This window comes from Typopeltis vanoorti, chromosome 20 (genome assembly GCF_054136105.1).
Source record: "Typopeltis vanoorti isolate ZY-2024b chromosome 20, IOZ_Tvanoo_1.0, whole genome shotgun sequence".
Lineage (NCBI taxonomy): Eukaryota > Metazoa > Arthropoda > Arachnida > Uropygi > Thelyphonidae > Typopeltis > Typopeltis vanoorti.
In genome coordinates, this window is record NC_143568.1 from 108,886,974 (window position 1) to 108,914,461 (window position 27,488).

At 36.1% G+C, this 27,488-nt stretch overlaps 1 protein-coding gene across 1 annotated transcript in view; it reads left to right on the forward strand.

The window, feature by feature from the left end:
- The window catches only part of Aldh7A1 (aldehyde dehydrogenase 7 family member A1), a 453,020-nt gene extending 426,038 nt beyond the window's left edge, over positions 1-26,982 (forward strand). The window contains exons 4-8 of the mRNA XM_090410099.1: positions 623-928; positions 4,438-4,614; positions 22,184-22,390; positions 23,979-24,071; positions 26,719-26,982. Coding sequence (XP_090266225.1) covers positions 623-928; positions 4,438-4,614; positions 22,184-22,390; positions 23,979-24,071; positions 26,719-26,838 — 903 coding nt within the window. The 3' untranslated portion in view covers positions 26,839-26,982. The remainder of the gene's footprint in view (positions 1-622; positions 929-4,437; positions 4,615-22,183; positions 22,391-23,978; positions 24,072-26,718) is intronic.
- Positions 26,983-27,488: the final 506 nt, after the last annotated feature.

Consider the following 27,488-nt stretch of genomic DNA (forward strand, 5'->3'; position numbering starts at 1 on the left):
ATTGGACGAAATGTCCTACTAGACGAGAAAAGTAATGGATGAGATTTTGATCGGACGAAAATAATTGAATAAACTGCCCTGAAACTGTGCTGTGGCATAAGAAACTACAAGCTGACTACTAAGTTTATCATAATTGCCATTGTAGTTTCATAAATAACCTTTCTTAATTGAAAATTCGATCATGTGTAGCCACAGCTCAGATTAAGACTGCATGATCACCCTTTCCCCCCCACTCCCTGAAGCAAAGACATTACCTTGGTTATTGGCAAATTTTCTGATGCTGTCATCAGATATGGCACTCTCAATTTTTGATCCTTTTTATCACATTTCTTTCTCCCCACAGTTGCCCCCCCCCCCCCCCCGCACCACCACCACAAAAAAAAAAGTTATGACATACCTTAAGGCCCAAGATATGTGGATATTATATAACTTACTCCATTTATAATGCAATATAGAAAATAAAGAATAAAAAAAAAATTTTTAATTTTTGTGCTTGATTTTTAAACTTTTTCACTTTGTTTGAAGAGATATTAATATTTTGAATATATTAAATTCTCAGTTAAATATTTTTGTTTTTCAATATTACTAAATTTTATTGATAATACAAATTATTTAATTTCAGGCAAACAAGCTACCAGGTGCTATATGTGCTCTTATATGTGGGGGCAGTGATATTGGAGAAGCAATTGCAAATGACAACAGGATAAATTTAGTGTCATTTACTGGAAGTACTTCTGTAGGTCATAAAGTAGCACTGGCAGTTCAGAACCGTTTTGCCAAAAAAATATTGGAATTAGGAGGTAATAATGCAATTATTGTTGCTGATGATGCAGATATAGATATGGTAGTTAGATCTGCCTTATTTGCTTGTGTTGGTACAGCTGGCCAAAGATGTACTACAACAAGAAGGTTAATTGTACATGAAAAGGTAAGAGCAAAGGATAATTTATATTATTTTCTGATTACCTAAAACCATTGTATTTAGATACAATAGTTTTAGTTTCAGCATTTGGCCCCTTCAGCCAAGTGCTGAAACATTTTTCCCTGCATCAATCCTATGAAACCTTTAAACAACTTAAATATTTCTATCATATCCCCTGTTTTTCTCCTATCAAACAAACAACTTCTGCAATCCATACACCTTCAGTCTGTCTTCATAGAGAACATTCCACAGACCACACACCATCTTGGTCACTCGCCTCTTAATCTTCTCCACTGCATCCTCATCCCCAAGAGACCAGACTTGAACATAGTAATTGAGATGTGCATGTATCAAAGCCTTATAAAAAGGAATAACAACTTCTTTATCTCTACTTGTTAATGTGTTCTTCAATAGCTAAGTAATCTTATGGGCCACCTCAGCAATATGTCCTCTAAACTTTAACTCTCTACCTCCACCCCTAAATCTCTAGCTTCATCTATTTCTTGGAGTACAGTGCCATCAATGTCAACACAGCTTGTAATCTGTTTATCTCAAAATGCATAATTACATATATACACATTAACTGATACCCATTATCTTTTTCCCATACTGACAGCCTATTTAAATTGTTCTGAAACTCTCCACATCGCCTTGATTAATTGTTACTCTACCTAATTTCGCATCATCAGCAAACAACTGAATATTTCCTTTCAGGTTATATCATTTATGTACAAATTTCCTGTATCATTTATGTACAAATTAAACAATGGTCCCAGCACTGAATCTTGGAGCACACCACTAGTCACCTGTTTTCACCTCAGTTCTGCTCTTCCATATACCACTTTTTTTGGTATCTGTCCCTCAGCCACCCCTCTTATCCACTTAACCAGTGTCATATCCACCCTCATTTGTTCTAATTTGCATAAGAATTCCAAAATCCAGCAGAATCATCACGTCATTTCCTTTATCCAACTCTGCTGTTACTCAATTATAAAAAGATAGTAAATTACTAAGACACGATTGACCCTTCACAAAGCCATGTTTCCCCTCATACAATATCAAATTTTATCTACCCATTTTTGAATTCTCTTTTTGAGCAATTTTTCCAGAACTTTTACCACCACGCCCGAGTTACTGATTTGGTCTATAATTTGCTACTGCAGTCTTAGAACTGTCCTTATGCAAGGGAATTATTTGCCCTGTTTCCCACTCCCTTGAAACTCTACTAGAGCTGAGACTTAAATTAAAGAACCAAGTCAGTTCCCTTGCACATTCTCACAAAACCCAAGCTGATATCCTATCTGATCCCACAGCTGTATTTATGTTGAGATTCTTCAATATCATAAGGACCTCCAATTCATCCACCTCTGTTCCCACATTAGTGTCTGTCATATATTTTAAAGCAGTAACTTCACTAGGATGATATACCCTTGCAAAGTGGTCACTCAGTAACTCAACTATTTTATCTGCTTCTGTCACCTTGTTTCTTCCATAGTCATTCTTCCTCTTACTTGCAGCATAACGAAAGAACTCTTTGGGATTTCCTTTGGCTTGCTTATCTAGGTTCTTCTCATAATATGATGAGAAGAACCTACACAGCATCATTTTCTTCTTCTGCAGCTTGTGTTTAATGATCCATCTAACTCCTACCTGATTAACCCTCTTTACCTTAGGTATACCATTTAATATTGCTTCCTCTGGATAATCCTTAACTATCTCACATGCACTACTAACATCCTTACCATGCAGTGTTTTATGCCGTAGCACAGATTTATGCTTCTTCCTAAACTTGTCATAATCATCTGCCTTGTAGTTCCACATATTCCCCTTCTTGACAGATTATTCCTCATATTGTATAATCCACCAAGTCAAAACTGCGTGGTCACTTTCACCAATCAGAGGCAATGTTGTTACCTTGGTTATGGATAGCTCTTCTGATCCTTACTGATATTACTAAATTCAGTAAATTAATTATATATAATAATGTCTCCTGGTGTTGTTTATACTATGTAGCACTGTTATAAATACAATGGGAACTTAAAAGTATGCAGTCTACATAGCAAGTCAGCAGGATTACTCAATTACAATGCACTAGCCAGCCATTTTGATTAAGTCATTCAGATTAAGGAGTCAAAAAAGGGGAGATGAAGCATATATCCACAGGCTTTCACCTTGCCTTTATTATAATTTTATTAAAAGGAGCTACAATATTGTTCATTTCTTTTGCATTATGTCGCAAAATTGTACAATAATCGTAATAAACAAAAAGAAATCATTTTTTTTTAGGCTTTTAAAAAACCTGCAAAATTGTAATGTTGAGTGCATTTTAATGGCTCTGCTTATAATAACCTTTAAAAAAAAGTGGGATGTCCGTAACTCCAAAAAGTATTAAATCCATTTCCACTGTTTTTTTCTCTCTCCATTATGAACAGGATTTATATGCTACTGCTAATAATATCCTAATTTATGGAGAATACGCTGCTTTTCATGTTCTGTAACAATAGGCATATTATCTTCTGTCAGCTGTGTTTTGCCAGCAGTCATTTTGAATGTACTAATGCTAACCAGTACCATATGCACCTTCTTCTCCTCCTTATTCTTGATAGTTTATGTTAGTAAATAATGTCAGGATACTTCCAGTTACATCTATACTAATTTTCCATTATATGATCTTTTGCAGACTGAGACTTGTGGTGTACAGGTCTGGCTTTACTTCTAACAACTGCTAATAACATTTACATACAAAATATTTGATTCCATGCCATTCTGTGATAGTTTTTTGACAACATTCCATCTCTTATTCATTCTAATTACTGTTACATTCATTTAACAGAACTTTTGCCTGCTTTGCTGTCAAGAGCATTAAATCCATTTCCACATCAGTGGAAATTAAATCTACTGACATTTTTTTCTTCTTTCCATTCATTATGAACATATTTCATGTGCATATGACTATGAACTGCTCCCATTAAAGCTTATCTCTTAAAAGTTCAGACTATCCCTGTTATGACTCCTTTATTTACCATCTGATTTATTCTATACTTGAACACTTTTTCTTACAAAATTTTCATTTAACCATATCATACTATTTACAGTTACAGCTTCCCTCTTTCATCTCACTTCTTTTGATAACTTAGTGGTACACCCATGATCTACTTATTCTCTTCACTCAGTAATTTTAAGAGTTTTTTAACATTTATCTCCAAAATTGGTCATCACTCATTATTCACATCGACTGTTACAACCATCCTCCATTTGTGCCTTTTGCATTTTTCTTATTGGATGCCCGAAGTGGCATCCAATAAGAAAAATGACTTTTAACCTAAATTTTCTTTAACTGGTATTTGTCAAAGCAGAGTCTTTCTGAAATATACTTTATGCAAACCACAAATGTAAACAAATGTAAATCCAGGCAAGGAATTTATAATTTGTGTAGCAATGCGTAATGTTTCAAACTAGAAAATACTTTCAGAGACTGAATTAGATTTAAAAAATAAATAAATTGCATTTTTTAGGTGTATGATGAAGTACTACAGAGACTGAAAAAAGCTTATAGCCAAGTTCCTATTGGAGATCCTTTAGAACCTGGTACTCTCTATGGCCCAATGCATAGTAAAGAAGGTGTAAAACAGTATACAAAAGCTATAGAAGATGCTGTGAAACAAGGAGGAAAAGTTGAATGTGGTGGAAAAGTGAGTAAATTGACTAATGTGCTGAAGAATACTTCTTATTTTATTACTATAATAAATTTGTGTATTTTAACATATGTAGTACTTACAAAACTGATTTTGTTGTCTATTAACTTTATAGAAGATGAAAAGATTAACATCAAAATAGAGTGCTAATGTACATCACAGTAAACAAAAAATTTCTTTATTACCGATTGTAATAGATTTCCAGCTAGGTTAGTATATCTAACTCTCCAACAAGCTGCAGATTAAAATCCTGCCAAAAACTTTATATAATTCGAACCCATGAAAGGTTGGAAACCTATATTAGTACTGTGAGTGTGAGCTAAGGATTTTTTCTATTTTTGTTAATTTTTTTGGATTTTTATATTTTTGCATCTATTTTTACATCTACATTTATCTCCCTCTAAAACAATTTGTTTTAGGGGAGATAAATTTCATAGCCAGGTGTGAGACCACTGTTCCACTTATTGGAAGCTTGGAATGGCTTGAAAAGTTTCATGTTTTGTTTCAAGAGCAGAATTTCCAAATTATGCAAAAAAAAAAAAAAAAATAAAAACTAATAAAAAGGTACAAAAATTATTATACAATTAAAAAAACGACAACAGAAAAAAAACAGCCCCATTCACAAAACAAAATCTGTTTTGTGAATGGGGAAAACTCGAGAGAAAATTCTTTCTTCTGGGTGTTCAAGATAAAAGTTGGCTAGGTTAGGTGATAAGGGTGAGCCCATTGCAGTTCCTATCTCTTGTTTATATATTTTATCTTTCCATATGAAGTAACCAGTTGTAATTACAAAGTTGAATGAGTCCACTATGTCTGATGGAAATTTTTGGAATAGAAATTCTATTGTCTCTTTATGAGGGATATTTGTAAAGAAAGACCATGCTAATATAGTGTACTAGCATGAGGTCATGTTTGTGATTTTGCCCAAATGTATTCCCTATTTAGATTTCATGCACAACATTGAAAAGAACGCAGTCATCTGTCTAGCTAGTAACGAAGCTAATAGACTAGTTTTACAATAGCCAACCATCAGAACTGAATATCCTGCAATCAGAGTTAAAAACACCTGAGTCCTTAAAACGAAATAATAACCCACTTATCACCAAAGTTGACAACAGTAATACTACCATAGTCTTAAATGCCATTCGATCAAAAAATGAATATTGCTTCTTCATGATGGCACTACATTCACCCAGCTTAATACTGATCCTACCAAAAGTCAACTCAAAAAAATTCAACAAGTTACTGGATAAAATAACACCTGTAGATCAAGAAATCATCAAAAGACTCAGAACATACCATGCAAGACACCCTAGAATATATGGCTCACCAAAATTACATAAAAACCACTTAGACCTATTGTGGGTATAGACAGTCCTGCATATAAAATATCAAGATTTCTGTCTAACCTTCTCTGCCCCCCCCCCCCCTTCCTCATTGGTTGCTCTGCTTATTTGTTAAAAAAAAAAAAATTCCATAGAATTTCTTACAGGAATAAATGCCATTAAATTGACAGATAGACAGCTTTGGCATTGTTTGTCTCTCTTTCTCTCTCTCTCTCTCTCTCTCCACAAATATCCCTCACAAAGGGACATTAGAATTTCTAGCCCAAATATTTCCATCGGACATAGTGGACTTATTCAAATTTGCACTTTATTATTATTATTACATGACACCTCCAGATAGTCCAAAGACTCATCAAGGGAGGGTACCTACTCTCCATCTCCACTGCATCATCTACACCAAAGCCATCTACTGCCCACCACCACTACTAGTGTTTTCACATACAATCACAAACATTCATGCCCACGTCGGGATTCAGACTCATAGCCTTTTGGCTGGAGAGCAGATATTCTACCACTCGGCCAACCAGGCTGGCTTATGGAAAGATAAAATATATAAACAAGAGGAAGAAACTGCAATTGGCTCATCCTTATCACCTAGCCAACTTTTATTTTGAACACCTAGAAGAAAGAATTTTCTCTCTTGACTCAAAATCAACAATCTGGCTGCAGAGCATTGATGATTTCTTTGCAGTTAGAGTTTGCACAGAACCAGAACTCCACTCGTTTCTACAAAAAATCAACCCCTACATCCTCGTATTAAGTTCACACTAGAAAAAGAATCATTAAAACATATTTCCTTTTGAGATGTACACATCCACATAAGCAAAATGGATCCATTTCCCTTCTTTCTATCGAAAACCAACTTTTTCATGATGTTATATCCACAATACTTCAGTCCACCATCTGTCTCAAAAATATGGCATCATAAAATCTCTAGTATCAAGAGCACACCAGATTTTTTCTTCTGAATAATCTTTAAAATAAGAACTAGAAATTGTCAAAGAAACAGCCTTATTAAATGGATATAATCCAAAAATAGCCCAAAAAAGAATTACCTACTCTCCTATACTGCTAGTAACCCAGACAAGAAGCCACAGGACTCTTATACCATATATTAAAGGCATCTCTGAACATGTGGCAAAAATTATGAAATTATATCAACTCATTGCTCCTTCTATATCCATCAAACAAACAAATTCATAGCCTGCTGCTTCTCCAACGGACAATTGATGCTCATCAATTATGATGCCTACCATATATCAAGTACCATGTTCATGCAACTTGTCTTACTATGGACAAACAGGAAGATCTGTAAATAAACATATCTCTGAACATCAAGACCACTTCCAGCTTATCAAAACTCATATAACATGGAATTAAAAACATTAACCACCAGGATCCAATGGGAAAAACACCAGACTGCATAGATCTATATATAAACATGCCTTATACAAAGAAAGTGCTAAAGCTCCATTTCATTGACCTAACCTCAATCATAATGACTACCTCACTATTCCAAAAGCCTGGGAAATGGTTATCTTCAGTTGTATTAAATTAATTTGTAATCTCTTATATTTCATTTTTAAATTTTAATTTTCAGTTCAATAGTTTTAATCCATGAACATGTGACTGTATACATAGGATTTCAATTTAACTCATGTGCTCTAGTGTTTCTTTATTCAATTCCTTATTGTTTGTACTGATGATGTCTTACGATACACAAGATGAAATCTTTACATAATAAATATATTTTTACCATGATATACATATATTTTATAGTTATAAAATATATGTATATCATATATTTTATAACTATAAAATATAACTATAACTATTATAACTATAAAATTTTTCTCTGCAGGTTACTAGGTCTACCTAGTAACCTGCAGAGAAAAAAAAATGGCGGCTGCATTGTCATTCCATAATTTTAATTTGGATTTCAGTAGGTTCGTTAAGTGTGAGGTCTGTTATATGTATTCCTTCGATTACATAAATGATTTGTGGATGTTTAGTGCGGATGGAAGAAGGGTGTGTGCGAAATGTGACCTGAACGAGGAATTGATGAATGCGAATATGAAGTTGATGACAGAAAGTGCTAGTACCGATTGTGTCGTGAGTGCACGTTTGAAAGAGAATGGCGAGAAAGACAGGCGAAAAAATGTTAAAAAATCAGGAAAAAAGAAAAAGAGCGATTTGACAACCGTAACGGATGTTAAAAGGGACGAAAGTGAGGCGGAAAGAAACGAAATTGAGAGAACGAATGAAAGTAGAAATGGCGTGGTGCAGAAACCGCAAGTAAAAAAAATCGACAGAATGAATGATAGCGAAAAAAGAATGACTGATGGCGAAAGTTGGACGCATGTTGGAACGAAAGTACTAAACCAAAGAAAGATGAATGACAGTAAAAGTGAAAAGAATGATAGCGAAAGTTGGACCCATGTTAGTCCGAAAGTACGGAAACAAAGAAAGATATGTGAGAGTGAAAGTGAGAAGAATGACAGTGAAAGTTGGACGTATGTTGGACCGAAAGTACGGAAACAAAGAAGGTTGAATGAGAGGGAAAGTGAGAAGAGAGGGTCGAGAGTTAGAAAGTTAGAAAGATTTAATGATAGAGTGAATGTGTCGCGAGGTTCAGAAGGTGAATTGGATTGGATGAAGCAAGAAATGAAATGGATGCGGAATGAAATTAAGAGAATGCAGGTCAAAACTATTAAAATAAATCATGATGGCATGAAAGAGTTAACAAAAGATGAGCGAGTGGCGTTGTATGGCGACTCCATTATTAAAGGTGTGCTAGAGGATAAAATGCACAAGGTATGTTTTCCAGGCGGTAAAATGAGTAGAGTGATTGAGGCATTGAACATGAGGCGGGAACGAGCAAAAGAGTTAATTGTATTAATTGGAACAAATGATTTGAGAGAGAACAAAGAGCATGTCAAAATGAATGTCAGGAGACTGCTTGGAAAGATAAAGGAGAATAGTGTGACAGGAAGGGTGGTCAGTGTGTTGCCTAGGTATGATTGTGGTGAAATGAGGCGGAGAGCAAGGATTATGAATGATATTCTGGCTGAAATGTGTGAGGAGATGGGAGTACAGTTTGTTAATGTGTGGAATGAGTTTGAGGGACGAAGTGAGCTGTATGGGAGCGATGGACTGCATTTGAGTGGTTATGGTGTGAGTCGCTTGGAGAGACTGCTGCTGGAAGGTAGAGAAGTGAATAGAGAGAATGAATCAGATCAAGAGGGGAGTGATGTGGAAGAGCAGGAGAGTAAGACAGGAGAGATTGAAGGAGTGGAAATGAATGTGGAAGTGAGTGGTATGAGTATAGATAATGAGAGAATGGGTGTGCAAGAGGAGCAGGGAAACGGGGAGGCTCAGGGTGGACAGGGATACACAGCGTGAGAAAGGTGGATGCTCCAAGAGGAGGTGAGAGAATGTGTAGGCAGGAAAGTAATGGGATGATCAGGGATCAAAAGGAAACAGATGGAATTGCAAAGGGTTCTAAAATGAAGAAGCAGAAAGGGAAATGGCCCCAGTCCAGCATGGAGAGATCACATCGAGTGAGTGGTATCAGTGGAACTAGCTGTAGATCCAGAAATGAGTTGTTGTGTTTGTATACCAATGCTAGAAGTATAAGAAACAAGGCGGATGAAATGGTTGCACTAATTGCGTCTGTGCACCCAGAGATTGTCGGAATAAGTGAGACATGGTTAGATGAGGATGACATCCTGACAGGAATAGAGATGGAAAGGTATGATGTGTTTCGTGAGGATAGAAGGGGTAAAAAGGGAGGGGGAGTGCTATTGATGATAGAGAAAGAGTTATGTCCATACAACGTAGAGATGCAAGGGGGAAATGGGGCCAGTGGTTTTGAGGCAGTATGGTGTGAGATAGAGGTGAATAGAATCAAATACTTGGTGGGATGTTGTTATAGACCTGGTAATGTGGATGGTGGTGATAGTGAAATGTATAGTCAAATAAGCCAAGCAAATAAGAAAAGGGTGATCATTATGGGTGATTTTAATTATGGCAATATAGACTGGAATGAAGAGATAGCAACTGGAAGTAAAGAAAATGAGTTTCTTGAGTTTTTGAGGGATAACTACCTCAGACAGTATGTAACAGAGGGCACAAGAGGATTAAGGGTCTTGGATTTGGTCATCTCATCGGAGGATGTAATTATCAATGAGGTATCAAATCATCCACCAATTGGTGAAAGTGACCATGAGGTGATTACTTGGGTGGTTGCCAGCAGTGCAAGGACCCCTGTGAAAAAAGGGTATATGTGGAACTACAAGGGGGGTGATTATGAAGAGCTCAGGAGACAGCTTGCAGGTGTAGCATGGAATGAGGAGTTAGCTGGAAAAGAGATCAATGCAGCTTGGGGGATTTTCAAAAAATATTTAGTGGATGCAATGTCTAAATGTATACCACGGGTGAGAAGGTTAAATAAGTTAGGTGTGAGATGGATGAATAAAGAGATTAAGCATGCAATACAGAGAAAAAGGGCATTGTGGAGGCAGCATAAGAGAAGTGGAAGTAACCAATTTCATGAGTTCTACAAAGACCAGGCAAGGAGAGTGACTTGGTTGGTGAGAGTAGCTAAAGAGAGGTATGAACAGCAGTTAGCTAATGAAGCTAAAAAGAATCCTAGGGAGTTCTTTCGATATGTAGCCAGCAAAAGAAAGAATGATTATGGAAGGATGACATTGATTGGAGGAAATGGTATAAAGACAGCTGTTGCAGAATGTGTGGTGGAGATACTTAATGAGCAGTTCATAAAGATCTTTCAATCTTGTGAATGTGACTTCATGGAGAGATTAAGAGCAGTTGATGATGGGGAGGAGAGACTGACTGTAAGTGAGCAAGAGGTGTTTGGGGAGTTGAGTAAACTAGATGTAAATAAGGCTGTGGGACTTGATAATATATCACCGCGTATTCTGAAGGAATGTGCCAGAGAGTTGACACCTGCCTTGACATATTTTTTTAATACGAGTCTTGCACTTGGTCAAGTCCCTAAAGAGTGGAAGGAGGGCAAGATTGTGCCACTTCATAAAGGAGGTGATCGAACTCAAGCATCAAACTATAGGCCTATCTGTGTGTCGGGTGTTGTGGTTAAGTTGTTGGAGAAGCTTGTGAGAGCTAGAATCCAGAGTTAGGTTGACAACAATGGTATAATCTTTGATGGACAGCATGGATTTGCTAAAGGGAGGTCGTGTTTTAGTAATCTACTTACTTATTACAATAAAGTGACTGCTTCCTTGGACAGAGGAGAAGGATACACAGTAATATACTTGGATTTCGCAAAAGCTTTTGATAGAGTGCCTCATGATAAGTTGACAGTCAAACTAGAGCAGATGGGGTTGGATATTAGATTAGTGCATTGGATTGGAGACTGGCTATCTGATAGGTATCAACAAGTTGTGTATGGGGGTGCAATATCCAGGAAAAGGAAAGTCACTAGTGGAGTGCCTCAGGGATCTGTTTTAGGGCCATTACTATTTAACTTGTATATTAATGATATTGGCGAAGATTTGGATGGAGATATTCAGTTGTTTGCAGATGATGCAAAGTTGGGAAGAACCATAAAGAGTAGTGAAGATGTTGTGGCCTTGCAAGAAGACTTGAATAAATTGAGTGATTGGGCAAGCAAATGGGGGTGTGAGTTCAATGTTGCAAAATGTAAGGTTTTAAAATTTGGAAAACAAAGATGGGATGCAGAATTTATGCTTGGTAAGAATATATTGTTGGAAGTAGAGGAAATAAGAGATCTGGGAGTGATAGTGGATAAGGATCTAAAATTTAGGGGTCACATCGCCAAAATTGTGAAGACAACACAAAGACTTCTGGGAATGATGAGGAGGACACTGACGTGTAGAAGTAGGGAGATTCTTGTTCCATTGTATAAGGCTTTGATTAGGCCACACATGGACTATTGTGCCCAGATTTGGTCACCTGGTTTTCAGAAGGATGAGGAGATGTTGGAAAGGGTCCAAAGGCGACTGACTAAGTTAGTTTCTGACCTCTGGAATGTCGAGTATGAGGAAAGATTGAAAAGATGTAATTTGCAGAGACTAGTGGAGAGAAGGAAGAGGGGAGATATGATAGAGACCTACAAGTTGGTAAGGGGTTGCTATAGGATCAATGGTGGAGAAGTTCTACAGCGAATAGTGGGAGATCAGGGGAGAACCAGAGGTCATCCCTGGAAACTGTATAAAGAGGGTGTGAGTAGGGGAGTGAGAGGCAGGTTTTTTTCGTGCAGAGTTGTGAATGATTGGAATGCCTTGCCTGAGAGTGTGGTGTCTGCAAGGAGTTTGAATGTGTTTAAGACCCGGTATGATGAGATGTGTGTGAGATAAAAGGACCTCCTAGATGAGTCTTTGACTCCATGAGGTCTTGTTTAATAATAATAATAATAATAATAATAATAAACAAAGAAAACTGTTCTCATATATTTATGTCAAACTGCACATACTTGAAGTGGCTCGGTATGGTGTCATAGTGTTCTGTAAGGATATGAAGTTAATTCATAGGAGCAGTTTCAGGCATAAGCATCTCTTTTAGTAGAGTTTTGAGGCTTGCCATGGAAGATTAATCTTGAACTGCATAAATTAGTGCTGTGTATATCGCTTCCCTTTTTTAGCTTGTATGTGTTATTTTGTGATATGTGATGAAAGGAATTAGAGGTCAAAGAGGGTTAGATCTGATTTATAGTGTCAGAGGGGATTTTAGTTAAAGATATAACTATTCTGCCCCCAGTTGGTGATAGTGATTAGGTAGTACTCACTTAGGAAGTGGCTAAGTTTATGAATGTTTCATTCAGGAAAGGTTACATGCTAACTAGGAGTACATGGGTCCTGCATCATCATATCAGTTGTTGGATGGGAAGGATATCAACAGTGCATGGGTAGTGTTTAAAAAATACTTAAATAATGTAATATCAGAATGTATCCCTAGAGTTCAAAGAATAAATATGATAGTAATGAAATATATGTGTAATCTAATTAACCAAGAAATTCATAAGAAAAAAGATGATAAAATACCAGGTGCATAAGGATGATGTCAGTTATGAAAATTATAAGGAGCAGACCAGAATCACACAACAGAGTCACAGCTGTTGTACAGAATGCTAAGTCTGAGAATGAAAGGAGACTGGCTCTGCAAGTTAAAGACCACCCCAAAAGAATTCTATCATTAGGGGATTATGCTGCAAGTAAAAGAAAGAATGAAAATGAAAGAACAACTCTACTGAACGCAGATAGTTTGCGGTGACTGATGAAAAGAGATTGTTCAGCTAATGAGTGGCCATTTTGCTAAAAACCATCAACTTAGTGTATGCAACATTGAGTTCACTACTACCTCTTCACAGTATGAAGAAACGCAGGTGTATGAGGAGGATGTACTAGAGCAGAATTCTTCAATAGGAACTGATGGGATATCAGCTCAGATGCTAAAAGAGTGTTCAGCTGAACTGGCTATTCCTTTGTCCAAACTACATAATTTGAGTCTCAGAACAGGGAAGATTCCACAAGAATGGAAAGAATGTATGGTAATTCCATTGCATAAGGATGGTGCAAAGACCGGTGTATCCAACTGTCAACCATTTAGTATCAGGAGTGGTGGTGAAGAGTGGTTAGTGCTTGCATAAAGAAATGGGTCAACAGAGAAACTATACTTTACAATGAACAGCATAGGTTTACTAAAGGAAGGTCATTTTTTAACAACTTGCTCACATTCTATAATAATGTTACCATTGAACTAGACAAGGGAAATGGATACACCATGATACTTTTGGATTTTGTTAAGGTTTTGATAGAATACACCATGGAAGAAAATGGAAAAAATGGGATTGGATTATGGGCTATTGGCATGGATAACAGGATGGCTGACGGACAGATATATATATTAAAAAAAAAAAAAAAAAAAAAAAGTTGTGTATGGTGGGGGGGGGGGTGCAAATCTGCAAGATTCAAGGTAACCAGTGGTGTGAGTTAAGGATCAGTCCTTGGTCCATCGTTATTCAATCTGTACATTAATGACATGGAAAGGATTTGACATGTAACAGCTGTTTGCTGATAATGCGAAGATAGGTGGAGTAATAAGGAATACTGCTGATATTCAGTACTTGTAGTAGAATAATTTGAATAGGCTGGAATTGTGGGCATGTGAAAATAGATATCAGTTCATTGTTAGTAAATGTAAAGTCACGCACTTTGGTGTGATTAGATATCCAATCTCATATTATATTGGTGGGATTATGCTAGAAGAAACTGATCTGGAAGTTTTAGTAGACAGGAAGTTGAAGTCAAGGGCCATGTAGTGAAAATTGCAAATGCTGAAACAAACCTTGACATGTAAAAATAAGGAAGTCATTTTGCCTCTTTACAAGGCCTTGATATGATCTCATTTTTGCATGCAGGTCTGGTCTCCTGGTTTCCATGGTGATTTTGATACATTGGACAGAGTGCAAAGAGGAGTGTTAAAAATGATATTGGGATTGTGGAATACTGATTATGGAAAAAGACATAGACACCAAAATATCAAACTTTGTCAAAGTAAATTATTATTATTATGTGACACCTGCAGGGAGTCCAAAGACTCATCAAAGGAGAGTGTGCCAACAGCATCGAATGATTGATAACCTTCCAAATACTAACTGTGCTCAAGCTTGCTTAACTTTTTGGGTGAGCCATTAGTAGCAGAGGGTCTACCAATTGACCAACCATTTGCTGGAAATGGCATAATAAATAATATATTTAAGACATCTTTTTTTGTACTAACAAAAACGCACTAGAATCAGACTATATAATGTCTTGTCAAAACCAACTCTACTAAATGGAAGCGAAACATAGGCCATAAAAAGGAAAGATGAAAAATGAATTCAAACAGCAGAAATGAAATTTCTCAGAAAAACAGCTGGATATACCAAGTGGGACCATAAAACAAATGAAGAAATTTTACAGTCCCTGAATATAAAACCAATTAATTACTACATGAGACAGTATAAGCGAAAATGAATAGAACATTTAAATCGAATGGACAACAGCAGACTACCAAAAATATTATACAGATACAAAATAAGTGGAAAAAGAAGAATTGGAAGATCAAGAAAGAGATGGCATGAGACTGGAACAGGCTACCTGGCCTAAAATCCATGATAGGAAGAAGATGATGATAATAATAATAATAATAATAATAATTATTATTATTATTTATATACACGGTTGTAAATTAGTCCACTTTAAAGAAAATAGTTTGATAATACACCTCTAACATGCAGCACTTGGCTTTTTTTTTCCCTCCAGAATCTAGTTATTATGCACACAGAAAATCAAGAGGTTGGGATAGCGAAGATTCAAATAGGAAACCTATCAGGAAAAAATATGGTGAAGCTTCATATGTCATTACATTACTAATGGAACATCCTTCTGAAAGGTCACCAGTTCATTTTAATTTTTATATTTGAAGTATAATTCTCCACTGAGATGATCATCGAACACACAATGTCTGATTAATTGGCTTTATTAGGACTACACTGCATTTACCAAAAACTGACATTAGAAATTCATTTCAACTGTTGTTCAAATGTCGCAACTATTAGGTGCTAATTATAAATATTATTCACTCCATCTTGAGCCAGACCTTGCAGTGAACATTGTACCTAACTGCATAGAAATTGGAATTTTATGAGTAGCCAGTGACAAAAATTTACTTGCAGCTCATAATATGCACTTCAAGGTTTGCAAATATTTGCCAAGTTCTTGTTCAGGACTGTGTTGTACTGCTTGAAATATATTATTTTGAACTTGGTGATAAACATTGCATTCACATACATCAGTAAAAACTTCAGTAGGGACAGGGTATTTTTCAACAGTAGCTCTTACATTGCTGTTTCAAAAACCATAAAGGAAGTGGATGTTAGCAATCCCTCATTTAAAACTTGATCAGTACCTTTTCAGTAATAGCACATAGTTAACCATATCAACAACAAAACACTTTACACACTCCGTTAATGCTTGAGAACTAGACTGAAACTTGAGTTTAGTGCAGTGAGATAGTGCTGCACTTGCTAGCAACTGAATCATGAAATTACCATATCTAGTTACCATAGTTACTGTCTGGATTTGGGCACATGTTGATACAATTTTGGTTACAATTTCTCAAGAAATAAGTGCTGAAGTTTAGCCAAATCCTGATGGGGCAGCCTGTATATGTAATCCATGTATACTAGGGGAGAACTGTTTTGCATATAATTGATACATGAAGTTGATAGTTATTGATTAGTGTTGATTGATCCTATGTAAGCTATGATTGATGATCAGTTACGAGTGAAGAAGTGTGGTATTTGGTCTTTTTGAGCTAAAGAGTTAAAAATAATAGGAATATTCCTAAGTGATAGAACAAATGAGAGAAATAGTGAAGCAGCTGTATAAAATTCAGTGATAAATCCACGCTCTTAAGCCGAGAGGTTTTGAATGTAGAAGGAATTCACTTTTTTTAACTACTGAAAAGATATGTCTTCATAACTCAGTTGGTTTCAACAAGTTACAGAGACATGTACTCCTAAGCCCTAAAAAGGACTTTTCAACTTAAAGTGTGTTAGCTAGTCTCATACAGTGGCAGCAAGTTCCCTCCCAGAAACTCAGGTTTTTCATCCTGAAGAACAGGCAAACCAGCCAGAAGAATGCATTCAATTGGCAGCCATAATACACCATGCAGAATTAACTGCCCTGCCAAGAGTATTAATTAGGTTTCAAAGATTCCAAGTTACTTGGCTGTGAGTTTAATATGTAATCGGGAAAATATGTCAATATTAAAGTGATATGCTGTTCAGAATTTATTGTAATGTGATAAAAGAAAAATGGTTCTTGTAATATACCTCCAAAGATTTGGCTCACCAAACTGATTTTTTATATACACTATGTTGACAAAAGTAATTGGTCCCACGAGTGGGACCAAAAGGTGGTCCCACTCGGTCAAAAAAAATGCATTTTAATCATATTTCTAGTACCGAAGCTCAGTAATGGCCTAATTTGGTATGAATGGTGGTTCAGACCACCTTTGGTGTCTGAATAACAGCAACTACCTTTCAGGGTATGCTTTCAGCCAATTTTTTAATATGTTGCAACTGGAATATTCTTCCATTTCTTGCACAAAGCTACCCCCATTGCTGATGATGGCTTCTGTGGTCTGGAGTGAATTCGGCATTCTTATTCATCCCAAAGATATTTGATGACTGAGGTTTGGATCTCAGCCAGCCAGTTCATCACTTCAGCATTGTTTGTGGGAACCAATCTTAGATGCGCAGTACAATATGGCATGGAACATTGTTGTGCTGAAATATGCAAGGGTCACTGCCGAAGTACAGTACTTCCGTGGTGTTGGAAGCACAAAGTCATCAAGAATGTTAAGGTAGCCATCAGACATCATGGTTTTGGGTACATTCACCAAGGGACAAAGCCCCATCCAACTGAAACATCCCCGTGCCATTCTGAGCCTCTGCCAAACTTGACAGTTGGAATGATGCAATCCTGCCAGAACCATATCTTGGGTAATCTACAGATCCAAATATGACCATCAGAGTGAAACATTTGGAAGCACGATTTGTCCCTCCACAGAATCCTTTTCCAGTCATGTATAGTCCAGGAACAGCATGAAAGACACCACCTCCAAAAGTCATTTGGTGTTGAAGGGGAGGTAATGTGCAGCTTGTTTGTAGCAGCTCTGCCGTGATAACCTAAGGTATGCAACTCTCTGTGAACAGTTCTAGTGCTGACTAGAACTGATCTAGTGATGTCTTTGCAGCATTTCCCATGTTGACTATGAGGTCCACTGCTGATAACATGCAGGACAAACCTTGTCAGTTTCAGTCATTGAGTGTCAGTGGTCTCCCAGGGCATTTTCCTGCTGTGATAGCACCATCAACTCTTTCATAAATGAATGACATAAGCAGCAATGGAGTTCAGTTTACCCGGGTTAGCAGTGTCACAACAGACAGAAAGATCACTGATGTCACATCATCCAACTACCATCTCATGTTGGAAGTCTGTCAGTTCAGCTGAACATGGCATCTTGACATCAAGTGCAGTGCAAAACATGTAGTACATCCCACTTTTTATTGCCAGACTTACACGCACACACTCCTTTGAATATTTGCATGTGGTATGATAAAAATAGCGTGTGTGAGCGTGCAATGTTTCCCTCTAAGCTATGCACATGTGTAAGCACACAATGGTTAAAAAAGAGAGTACACATGCCTAGTAACCATGCACACAAAGTTTTTGCTTTCAGAATTTCTAATTTACAGTCAGTAATTTTTTAACATACTATTAAAAATGAATTATATGATAAATCATACTTGTCACTTATTTTATTCAGTAATTTCTCCAACGTCTCCACTCCATATTACTCTAATCCATTTCAACTTAATCCACTCTAATTAATTAATTTTAACCTGCACTATGTGGATGAAACGATGGTCACATCTGCAAGTTGCAGGGGCATGTTTGTTTAATGTGTACTGTTTAGAGAGTATACAGTCACTTGAAGTTGTACAGTTCATACTTACCTCACACCAAATGGCCTCGGAGCCATTATTACTACTGGTTTCTTCAAGTTCAGTATAGAGGAGACACAACTCTTCTGAAATCATCATTAATACCCCATCTCCTCTTTTATCTTTTCTTCTTGAAAAATGCTACAAAAACATCACATTCTATTCCTGTGAGTATGTCATCTTCTGCTAAGCATTCACTGACACCAATAATTTGCAGACTGACTATATCAAGACCACAAGCTCTGCATCCTTATTTCTAATCCTTCTTGCATTGGTGTGTAAACACAGCAACTTTTCCTTGATCTTTTTCCCTTCCTGCAATTCCTCACCATATCAGTCAAGTCCTTTGACTATGGGGTGAGGAATTAAGGCCATCCTTATCTCATTTTTCTTCATGTTTTATCTCGCACCGATCCAGGTAGCTTATACTCAGTCCCACTGTATGGTTTTTATTTCCCTAACTGGCCACACACTCTCATCAACAATCTACCCAGTTTCATACTGCCACCCTCACTCAGATGCAGACCAATTGCAGCAAACAAGTTTCTCCTTCCTTCAAATTTATCCCATACATTCATACTCAAACCTTCCCTTCCTGCACATTCATTCAATGATTACGAATGGCATTGCTCTTCAATGCACCTCAGTTCTCTACTATACCTTGATAACATAACACTCAAAATTCTCCCTCTCTTACTCTTTCTCTTCACTGTCTCTAACAATACTCATATCCCATGCTACCTCATTGATACTTCCTTGCAAATCATTTGTTCCTATCAGCATAGTTGACTTGCACTTCCTTTCTTCTCTACAGTCTCAGTCACTCTTCCTATCATTGAACCTCTCACAAATAGTTATCTTTAACTTGTCTACTATTGGTACCTTCCTTCCTATTTCACTCTGCACATCCTCTCAGTTTGTTTTTTAACATTATCAGTTCTTTTCTAATATCCTTACTTGTTCCATCATGCAGGCTAGCAGCTTCTTTGCTATTCTTCTGCCTTCATTCATCTACTGTACCATTTGTCTTTTGTATCTTCCTCTCTCTCCTGTATCATATTTCACCACATTCGCTGACATCATTCAAGCTACTATCAATTGCTTCTTTCACCAGATGTCTCCTCCACTTTCCCATAACTTCCTTACTGCTCACTCACTGATCTTTTATGTTATCTCTCATCACTATCAGATGACCACTCATTCTTGTTACATGCTCACCCTCAGTTGTTAATACATCATGCCCACCACCTCAACATTCAAGTTGTCCTTTGTGCGTGCCTGCACATTCTCTCTCTCTCTCCCTCCCTCCATCTCTTGCATAATTTATCTACATAATTTAACACATTTCACAAGGCATTTAAAATCAAAATTCAATTCATGGAGAGACAAAGCAGCTGCTATCTTGCTTTTGGTGCCCATTATTATTATTATTACATAATATCTCCAGGGAGTTCAAGACTCATCGAGGGAGGGTACCTACTCTACAACTCTCCATCTCCAACACTCCACCAACTGCAACTACCTTCATCATCTACACCAACGCCATCTACTGCTGATTACCACCACTAGCATTTTTACAGACAAAAATCCATGCCCACAGCAGGATTCAAACCTGCTGCCTTTTGGTTGGAGAGTAGATAATCTAACCACTTGGTCCACCAGGCCGGCATAATTTTTGCATCACCAAAGTGAAGCCTTTTGGCTCTTTATTTCAGTAATTCTTGGTGCCTTTTGTGATGTGACACCTTTTTTTAGCAACTCGTATGTTAAAGTATAAGTTCTGCATTACTACAACCTGAGTATTTAAATCTGGGTCTGGCTCCCACTGATGAGACCTCGAAAAAGGTCGAAACCAGTCTGGGTAGTGACCCCACCCCATAATGTATAACATCATACATTTCCTAGGAGATGTGTTTTACATTATGGGAAAAATACTGAGGATAGTGATCAGAGCTTACCCACCTTACTGCGAGTTGCCCCTGTCATGAAAGGTTTGCTTACACTTGGATCTGCCGAAACTTTTATAGTTTCTATCTTTATTCATCATGAAACTCTTGTAGTTTCTCTATTTGGCTTTGAAATAATGTTGCATTCGATATCCACTTAATTTGAATAATTTAATTAAGAAACTTATCTGAACTTTCGGACCTGTCTGGGACAGACAGAAAGTTTCCAAGTAACAGTTGGCTTGCATCAAGGGTCAGCATTAAGTCCGTTTCTGTTTAATATTGTGATGGAGGTGGTAACAGAGGAGGTAAGAGAAGATGCACCCTGGACAATGTTGTATGCAGATGACATCTTGCTGTGTGTAGATTCAAGAGAAGAAGCAGAAACTAAACTGGAAAGATGGAGAAAAGTACTGGAAGAGAGAGGTATGAGACTGAGCAGAAGTAAGACAGAGTATATGTGTTGCGCAGTGGGCGGTGGCCAGGAGACAGATCTGGAGCTGGAAGGAAATGTCATCAGGAAGGTGAGAGACTTTAGATACTTAGGTTCAACAGTGGAAGAAGATGGAGGAGCTGAGAAGGAAGTGGGATGCAGGATACAAGCAGGTTGGAGGAACTGGAGGGAGATGGCTGGAGTGTTATGCGATAAGAGGGTGCCGATCAATCTGAAAGGCAAAATTTATAGGACAGTAGTGAGGCCAGCTATGACATATGCTATAGAAACTGTGGCCCTGAGGAAAAATAACATTAGCAGGATGGAAGTAGCAGAGATGAGAATGCTTAGGTGGATGTGCGGTGTGACCAGAAAGGATCATCTGAGAAATGACTATGTCAGGGGAACAGTGAAAGTTACGAAATTAGGAGCGAAAATACAGGAGGCAAGGTTGAGATGGTTTGGTCATGTGATGAGGAGGGAGGACGAATATGTGGGAAGAAGGGTCATGCAGATGGATGTGCAAGGAAGGCGGAAGTGTGGGTGACCAAAGAAGAGATGGAGGGAGCTGGTAGAAGAGGACTTGAAGATGAAGAACTTGGATGTGGTGACAGCCCAAGACAGGAAGGTGTGGAGGAGACTCATAACAAACAGTGACCCCACTTAAGTGGGAGAAGCTGCAGAAGAAGAAGAAGATCTGAACTTACGTCATTCTTGCTTGAATCTTCCTATGAAGTTCCCTTTTCTCTTTTGCAGAATTTCTGATCTGTTGTTTAATCTTTGCAATTTTTCAAAAATTGCAGACATATGGAAGCACTTTCTGTCTCTTCAGTAAATTTCTTATGATTTTTTTTTTTTTCCCACTTGAATTAGACTTCAAGTACTGCTGTTGAACAATGAGTACTTTCTTGAATTAAAATTAAATATGTTGTCCTTTATGAAGTCAGTTAAATTTTTTTGGGAGGTGGAGGAAAGAACAATGAAATAACATTTAGAATGTAAACAAATTTTAATATAATATACAGCAACTTGCACAGTGTTCAGGCTATGCTATTTTCCAGTTTGTTCTGTATATGTACTGTCATCTTGCCAGCAGATCAAGTAGCTTGGTAACCAGGTGGCAGAGATGACTGGCTTGTTGTACAAAGTAGACTGTGTGTGTGTGTGTGTATTTTTGCATAACTGTGACATATAAATAGTTATCGAATATAGTATAGGTCAAACGTGTTTGATTTTATCATCATGTTGCATATTGCTATCTAATAGAAACATTTACTTATTACAGGTAATTGATACACCAGGAAATTATGTCGAACCAACAATAATATCTGGTTTGGCTCATGATGCTGATATTATTCTAAGGGAGACTTTTGCTCCAATTGTATATATCCTTAAAACAACTTCAACAGATGAAGCCATATCATGGAACAATGAAGTAAAACAAGGTCTTTCTAGCAGCATTTTTACCCAGAAATTAGGTGATATTTTTAAGGTGAGTGTGGATATATTAGAAATAATTTTTAATTCTGACAGTAATTGCTACATATGTGCAAACTCTTCCTGTACTTTCTTCAATTCTGACTGTTTATCTTGAACTAAAATAGAAATTGTATATTGTTCAATATAACTTCATGTTTATACCATATAATTATAAAGTTTTGAACAGTTTTTCTCTTGACACTTTCATATTCCTTTTTTTTTTTTCAGATTTACAAAACTGAAATACAGCCCCTTGTTTCATGCCATGATTTCTCAAGATCAGGATGTCTTAAAATGAAATGCTGATAATGTTCATAACACCGATCATGACACACCCCTGCTTTGGTCTCAACCCAGCTTGATTTTTTCTTCCTTTTCATTCCTGCAACTAGAGAAAATGTGAATAGTCTGTCCTAAAGACACTCACTCCACCTACTCCAAACAAGATAGGAAAGAACCACAATTTTTAGTTATCCCTTTATTTGGGGGGCGGGGCTTTATTCCCTCTTGTCACATCCTGTACTTTTCTCTCTCTTCACATTTATTGTTTTAACCTGCACTATTTAGGTGATTCCATCCACTTGTCTCTCACTGTACACTCTGAAACAACCTATTGCTTTTCCCATAGTACAGTTGACAATGCAAATGTATGAGCTATTATTCATTCGGAATTGCTTATATGGCTACGATGATTTTTCTGCATATGTGCAATTTTTTTTTTTTATTTAACTTTGAGACACAACATTATAATTAAAATGCATATGCCTTCTCCTTACAGTATCTAGAAACATTCCCTTTCTATGTAATTTTCTCATTGCTAATGTACTGGATTCCTTATAAGATACTTTTTATGGCAAGAAAAAAATCCTTAAATAAACATGACATAATTCTATACCAGTTATTATGGGAGGGGACTTATTTATATGGAAATTCTACAAAATCTCTACACCTTTTATGAATCCTAGATTTGTCTAGCAAGAGAATATTGCTTACATATTTGAGGATGGAGGTGGGGGGTGCTTAACAATGGAAAGCAGTTAAGTGATTATCATCTCTGCTGTTATTTACTTCAATCCCTACCTCAATCTCTGTTCAGCTCTGAATTCGTAATGCAAAACAACAACAACAAAAAAAAAAACTGTTCATTCATTCATTCATCTTGCTATCTTATGGAATAGACCTTCTGCATCAGTTGCAGCAGCTACTTGCAATAAGGAGGAAATTTCTATTCTTTGCTCACATAAATTTCTCCTGTTTACCTTACCACTCCATGATAACAGTATGCTATGTCTTGGTAGCACTGCTAATTTAAAAAATGCTAAGAATCCATTAAGTTATGCACTAGTGTGGTATTTTTTCTTTAGCTGAAATAAGTTTAAAGGCTTCTTTACATTTTCTTGAATTGGCTGAATTTTTTCATGAAGTAGCTGAGAATCACTTAAGATTTTACTTGTAGTATGCTTCCAAATGTTCACCTTGAAAGAAATTTTTTATTGAAACATCAGGTTTACTCAGTCACGTTTTATAGGTAAAATATATTTGTGTATGCAGTTTTCTTATTCTAATAAGGCTTATATAGATATATTTTTTTCATTTTTTAGTGGATCGGACCAAAAGGTTCTGACTGTGGTATTGTAAATGTTAACATTCCCACAAGTGGTGCAGAAATTGGAGGAGCCTTTGGTGGTGAAAAGGTATGCCAAATATTGTAGTCTTTACAAGTCATATATATGTTTTCATGGCAAACATGAATTTCTGCCACTGTGTATTTAAAAAGGCAGTGTTGAAACAGAATATATGTATTGCTGTTAGAAGCATTTAAAAATTGTTATAATTATTAATAATTAGTTAAATTCAAGTAACTTGGTATATATTCTAGAATCAAAATTTTCCAGAATATACATTTTGGACCAGCCAATATTAGAGGGAAAATTGAATTGTTTTATCTTGCCACACACAGCCTAGCCTAGCCTGGAGAGCAGTGGTTTTTCTTTCTAGAAACTCAACTTTTTCATCCTGTAAAACATGTTAATCAGTCAGATGAACATATGCAATTTGCAGAGACTGCAGATAGGATTAACCTACCTTATTATCATAAGCATTATCAGATTTCTGAAAAGATAAGTTATTTGGCTGTCAACAACAAGCCATTGTTGTTGACAGCCATCAAGTTTAGCATTACATGAAAATGCGATTAACAGTAGTGCCAAAAGTATATAGTGTTGGAAATGACTTGATGGAAAAGCATTCAGCAGAAGAAGAAATTTAGATGAGGTTATGGTTTGAATTACCAGGAAGGGGGAGCTGACATCAGTGGTATATTTGGAATCAGAGCTGATCAAGAAAACATTGAGTATTGGGAGGATGGGAAGAACTGTGTGGTATTCTTTAGGAGTAAGTAGAAATCATTAGGCCATTGCTAGTAGCATTTGCTTTAGAACTTTTTTGGCATGGAGACTCAGTGGAGTTGGAAAATTAAGCCATTTAGTTATGAACATTTTAAGTGACCAAAAAAAGATGTCTCTGTGTTTGATTGTAGTTTGGAGTGCAAAAAATTAAGTTTCTTTTATTCAGAGAGGTTTGAACAGATTTTGAGAATTTGAGGAGCAATAGAGACAGCATATCAATGCAGCTAATGGAATAAGGAAAGTTTGAACTAGAGAAGATTAAAAAGATCGATTCTAAGTTTGTCTTTCTTTGATATCGGATATCAGATCATGATAATATATAAGTATCACTGCCAGCACTACCATCATGTTGTTGGTCCTGTATGTATTTAAAAATTTTTAGTTTTCATAATTTTCCTTTTCAAAATCTATAGTCCATTTGATTCATCATTTTTGTTGTTTACTGCCCTTATTTCTGCATCATTATCAACACCATTCTCTTACCACATATTCTCGGCTCAATCAAGTTTGGCTCCAAATATTTAGTCATCCTCACCTTCGAAAAATATACAACCAGGTATGAATTTTAAATTACCCTTCAGTACTATTTAAAAATTTATATTGGTCTTTTTTAACTAAGCCTCTAGTTGAGATACAGAGTAGCTCCATGTCCCACCAAATTTTGTATTTTTTTCTATTATCTAACATCAGGAGCAACACAAAATCTTGGATTCAGAAAATCCATGTAATAATATAAGTATTATCTTTTGTAGCATAATAGTGGAGAATATATTTTGGAAATTTGAGGTAGGGCAGTGTTTATTGTGACTTCAAGTTGAACTTCTGTTTCCAATTGGAAGTCATATTTGTATGTCTAAATAGCAGTGTAATCTTTAAGTATGTGTTCAGGCCATTAACGTTATGTGCAAATATTTTCTTTCATGTAGAATTTTTGCTACCTTTTGTTGACCTGTACTGTTTGTTTTTTCATGGTATCAGAGAATAGTTAGAGAGTGAAGTGTATGATTAGACTCTTTGATGTGTGAACCACACAAAGAGCATCGATTCTCTTGGCCACTGATTCCCAAGCTAGATTCTCCAAACTGTCTTCATAGGTTCTGCAAGAATTATATGGGAACAAAAATTGCAATAAAATATTTTATATTGCATGAAGCACAAATTTTGATGGGGAAAAAAAAATCATACTTTTTAAATTATTATTATTTTTTTTTAAATTTGTGGTTATTCCAACTGATTTATGGACAGAGCTTGATTATTGTTCTGTTACGACCCTTATTGAGTGACAAATCATAGCATGACAGCCACACCCACAACTTTCACTTGCATTTAATACATTTTTTTTTAACCGAGAACATGGGTGGACAAGTTGTATTTTCTTATTGAAAAAAAAAAAACTTCTACTATTGTGTTATTGGCATTACAAAAGTGAAGAAATTGTGTTTTTTTTTAGAAAACCATTTTTCTGTGGTAAAATAAAAAAAAAATATTTTTTTTTTTTTTTTTTTTAAATAAATATTACTAACATTATTCATATTGATGTTTACAGTTGGCTTGGAATTAGATTGTAGAATCTGTTTGTATGAACATAAATATGTTTACATACATTAATGGTTCCTTGGTGTATGAAAAAATGTTTTAGGGATTCTGCCATAATAAAAAGTCTGGAAATCACAGCTCTTGGCCATAATGTGTCCTCAACAGCACTCTCATATACCATTTTATCTGGGCTTCCCCACTGATAATATCATAAGGTCTCCTCGTGTGATATTAGATAAGGCAAAAAGTAAATTAATAAAACTAGAAAAAAATCCTTAACCCACCCATGATATTAATGTACTATAGGTTTTCATGTACTATATAGGGCAGTATTAATGTTTAGTAGTATAAATTTATTTTTTCTCAATTTACTGATAAGATTTAATATCTTTTGTAGCATACAGGTGGAGGCAGAGAATCAGGAAGTGACTCTTGGAAACAATATATGAGACGTTCTACTTGTACTATCAACTACAGCAAAGATCTGCCACTTGCTCAAGGAATTAAATTTGAATAAAAATATGTGTAATATTTGAAATATTAGGTTCGTGTTTTATTGAACCTGCTGTATGTGCCAATCACATTCTGATTATGAAAGCGACTGGGATATCATGTGAATATACAGCCATTATTTTTACAATAAATTAGTTTATTTTAGTAAGTTTGTGTATGTATTGTTTCTTTCACCCAAGAACCCCACTTTCAAATTAAAATTTTACGCTTCGAGCTTTATGAAATGTTACAAATATTGTAACATTACTTCTTTAGGAGGTTGTCTAAAAATTGTTGGTTGCTCTCACATTGCTTGCCTCCACATCTTGTTTGAATTTCATTCCATTTATTTGTTTACAGCTAATTGTTACTTTTGTACAGCAAATCCATGAGACAAAACAAAAGTAGTGTGTTTATAGAAAGCATATTATGTTGAACTTTTATGAGTAACATTAATGTTGTTGAATTTTTTGACGGGAACATTTTTCTGTCGTTTATTATAGTGAATTATAATACAGAAAAATGTGAGTTCACTATAATGGTGCTTAGGTTGATTGACTATAACATTCTAAAATTATTTCATTCAAATATGGAAATTTATCCATTTTTCTAAGTATCATTTCCTTTCCTTATAAAATTCCTTGTTGAAATTGCCAATTCATACTTGCAATGTTC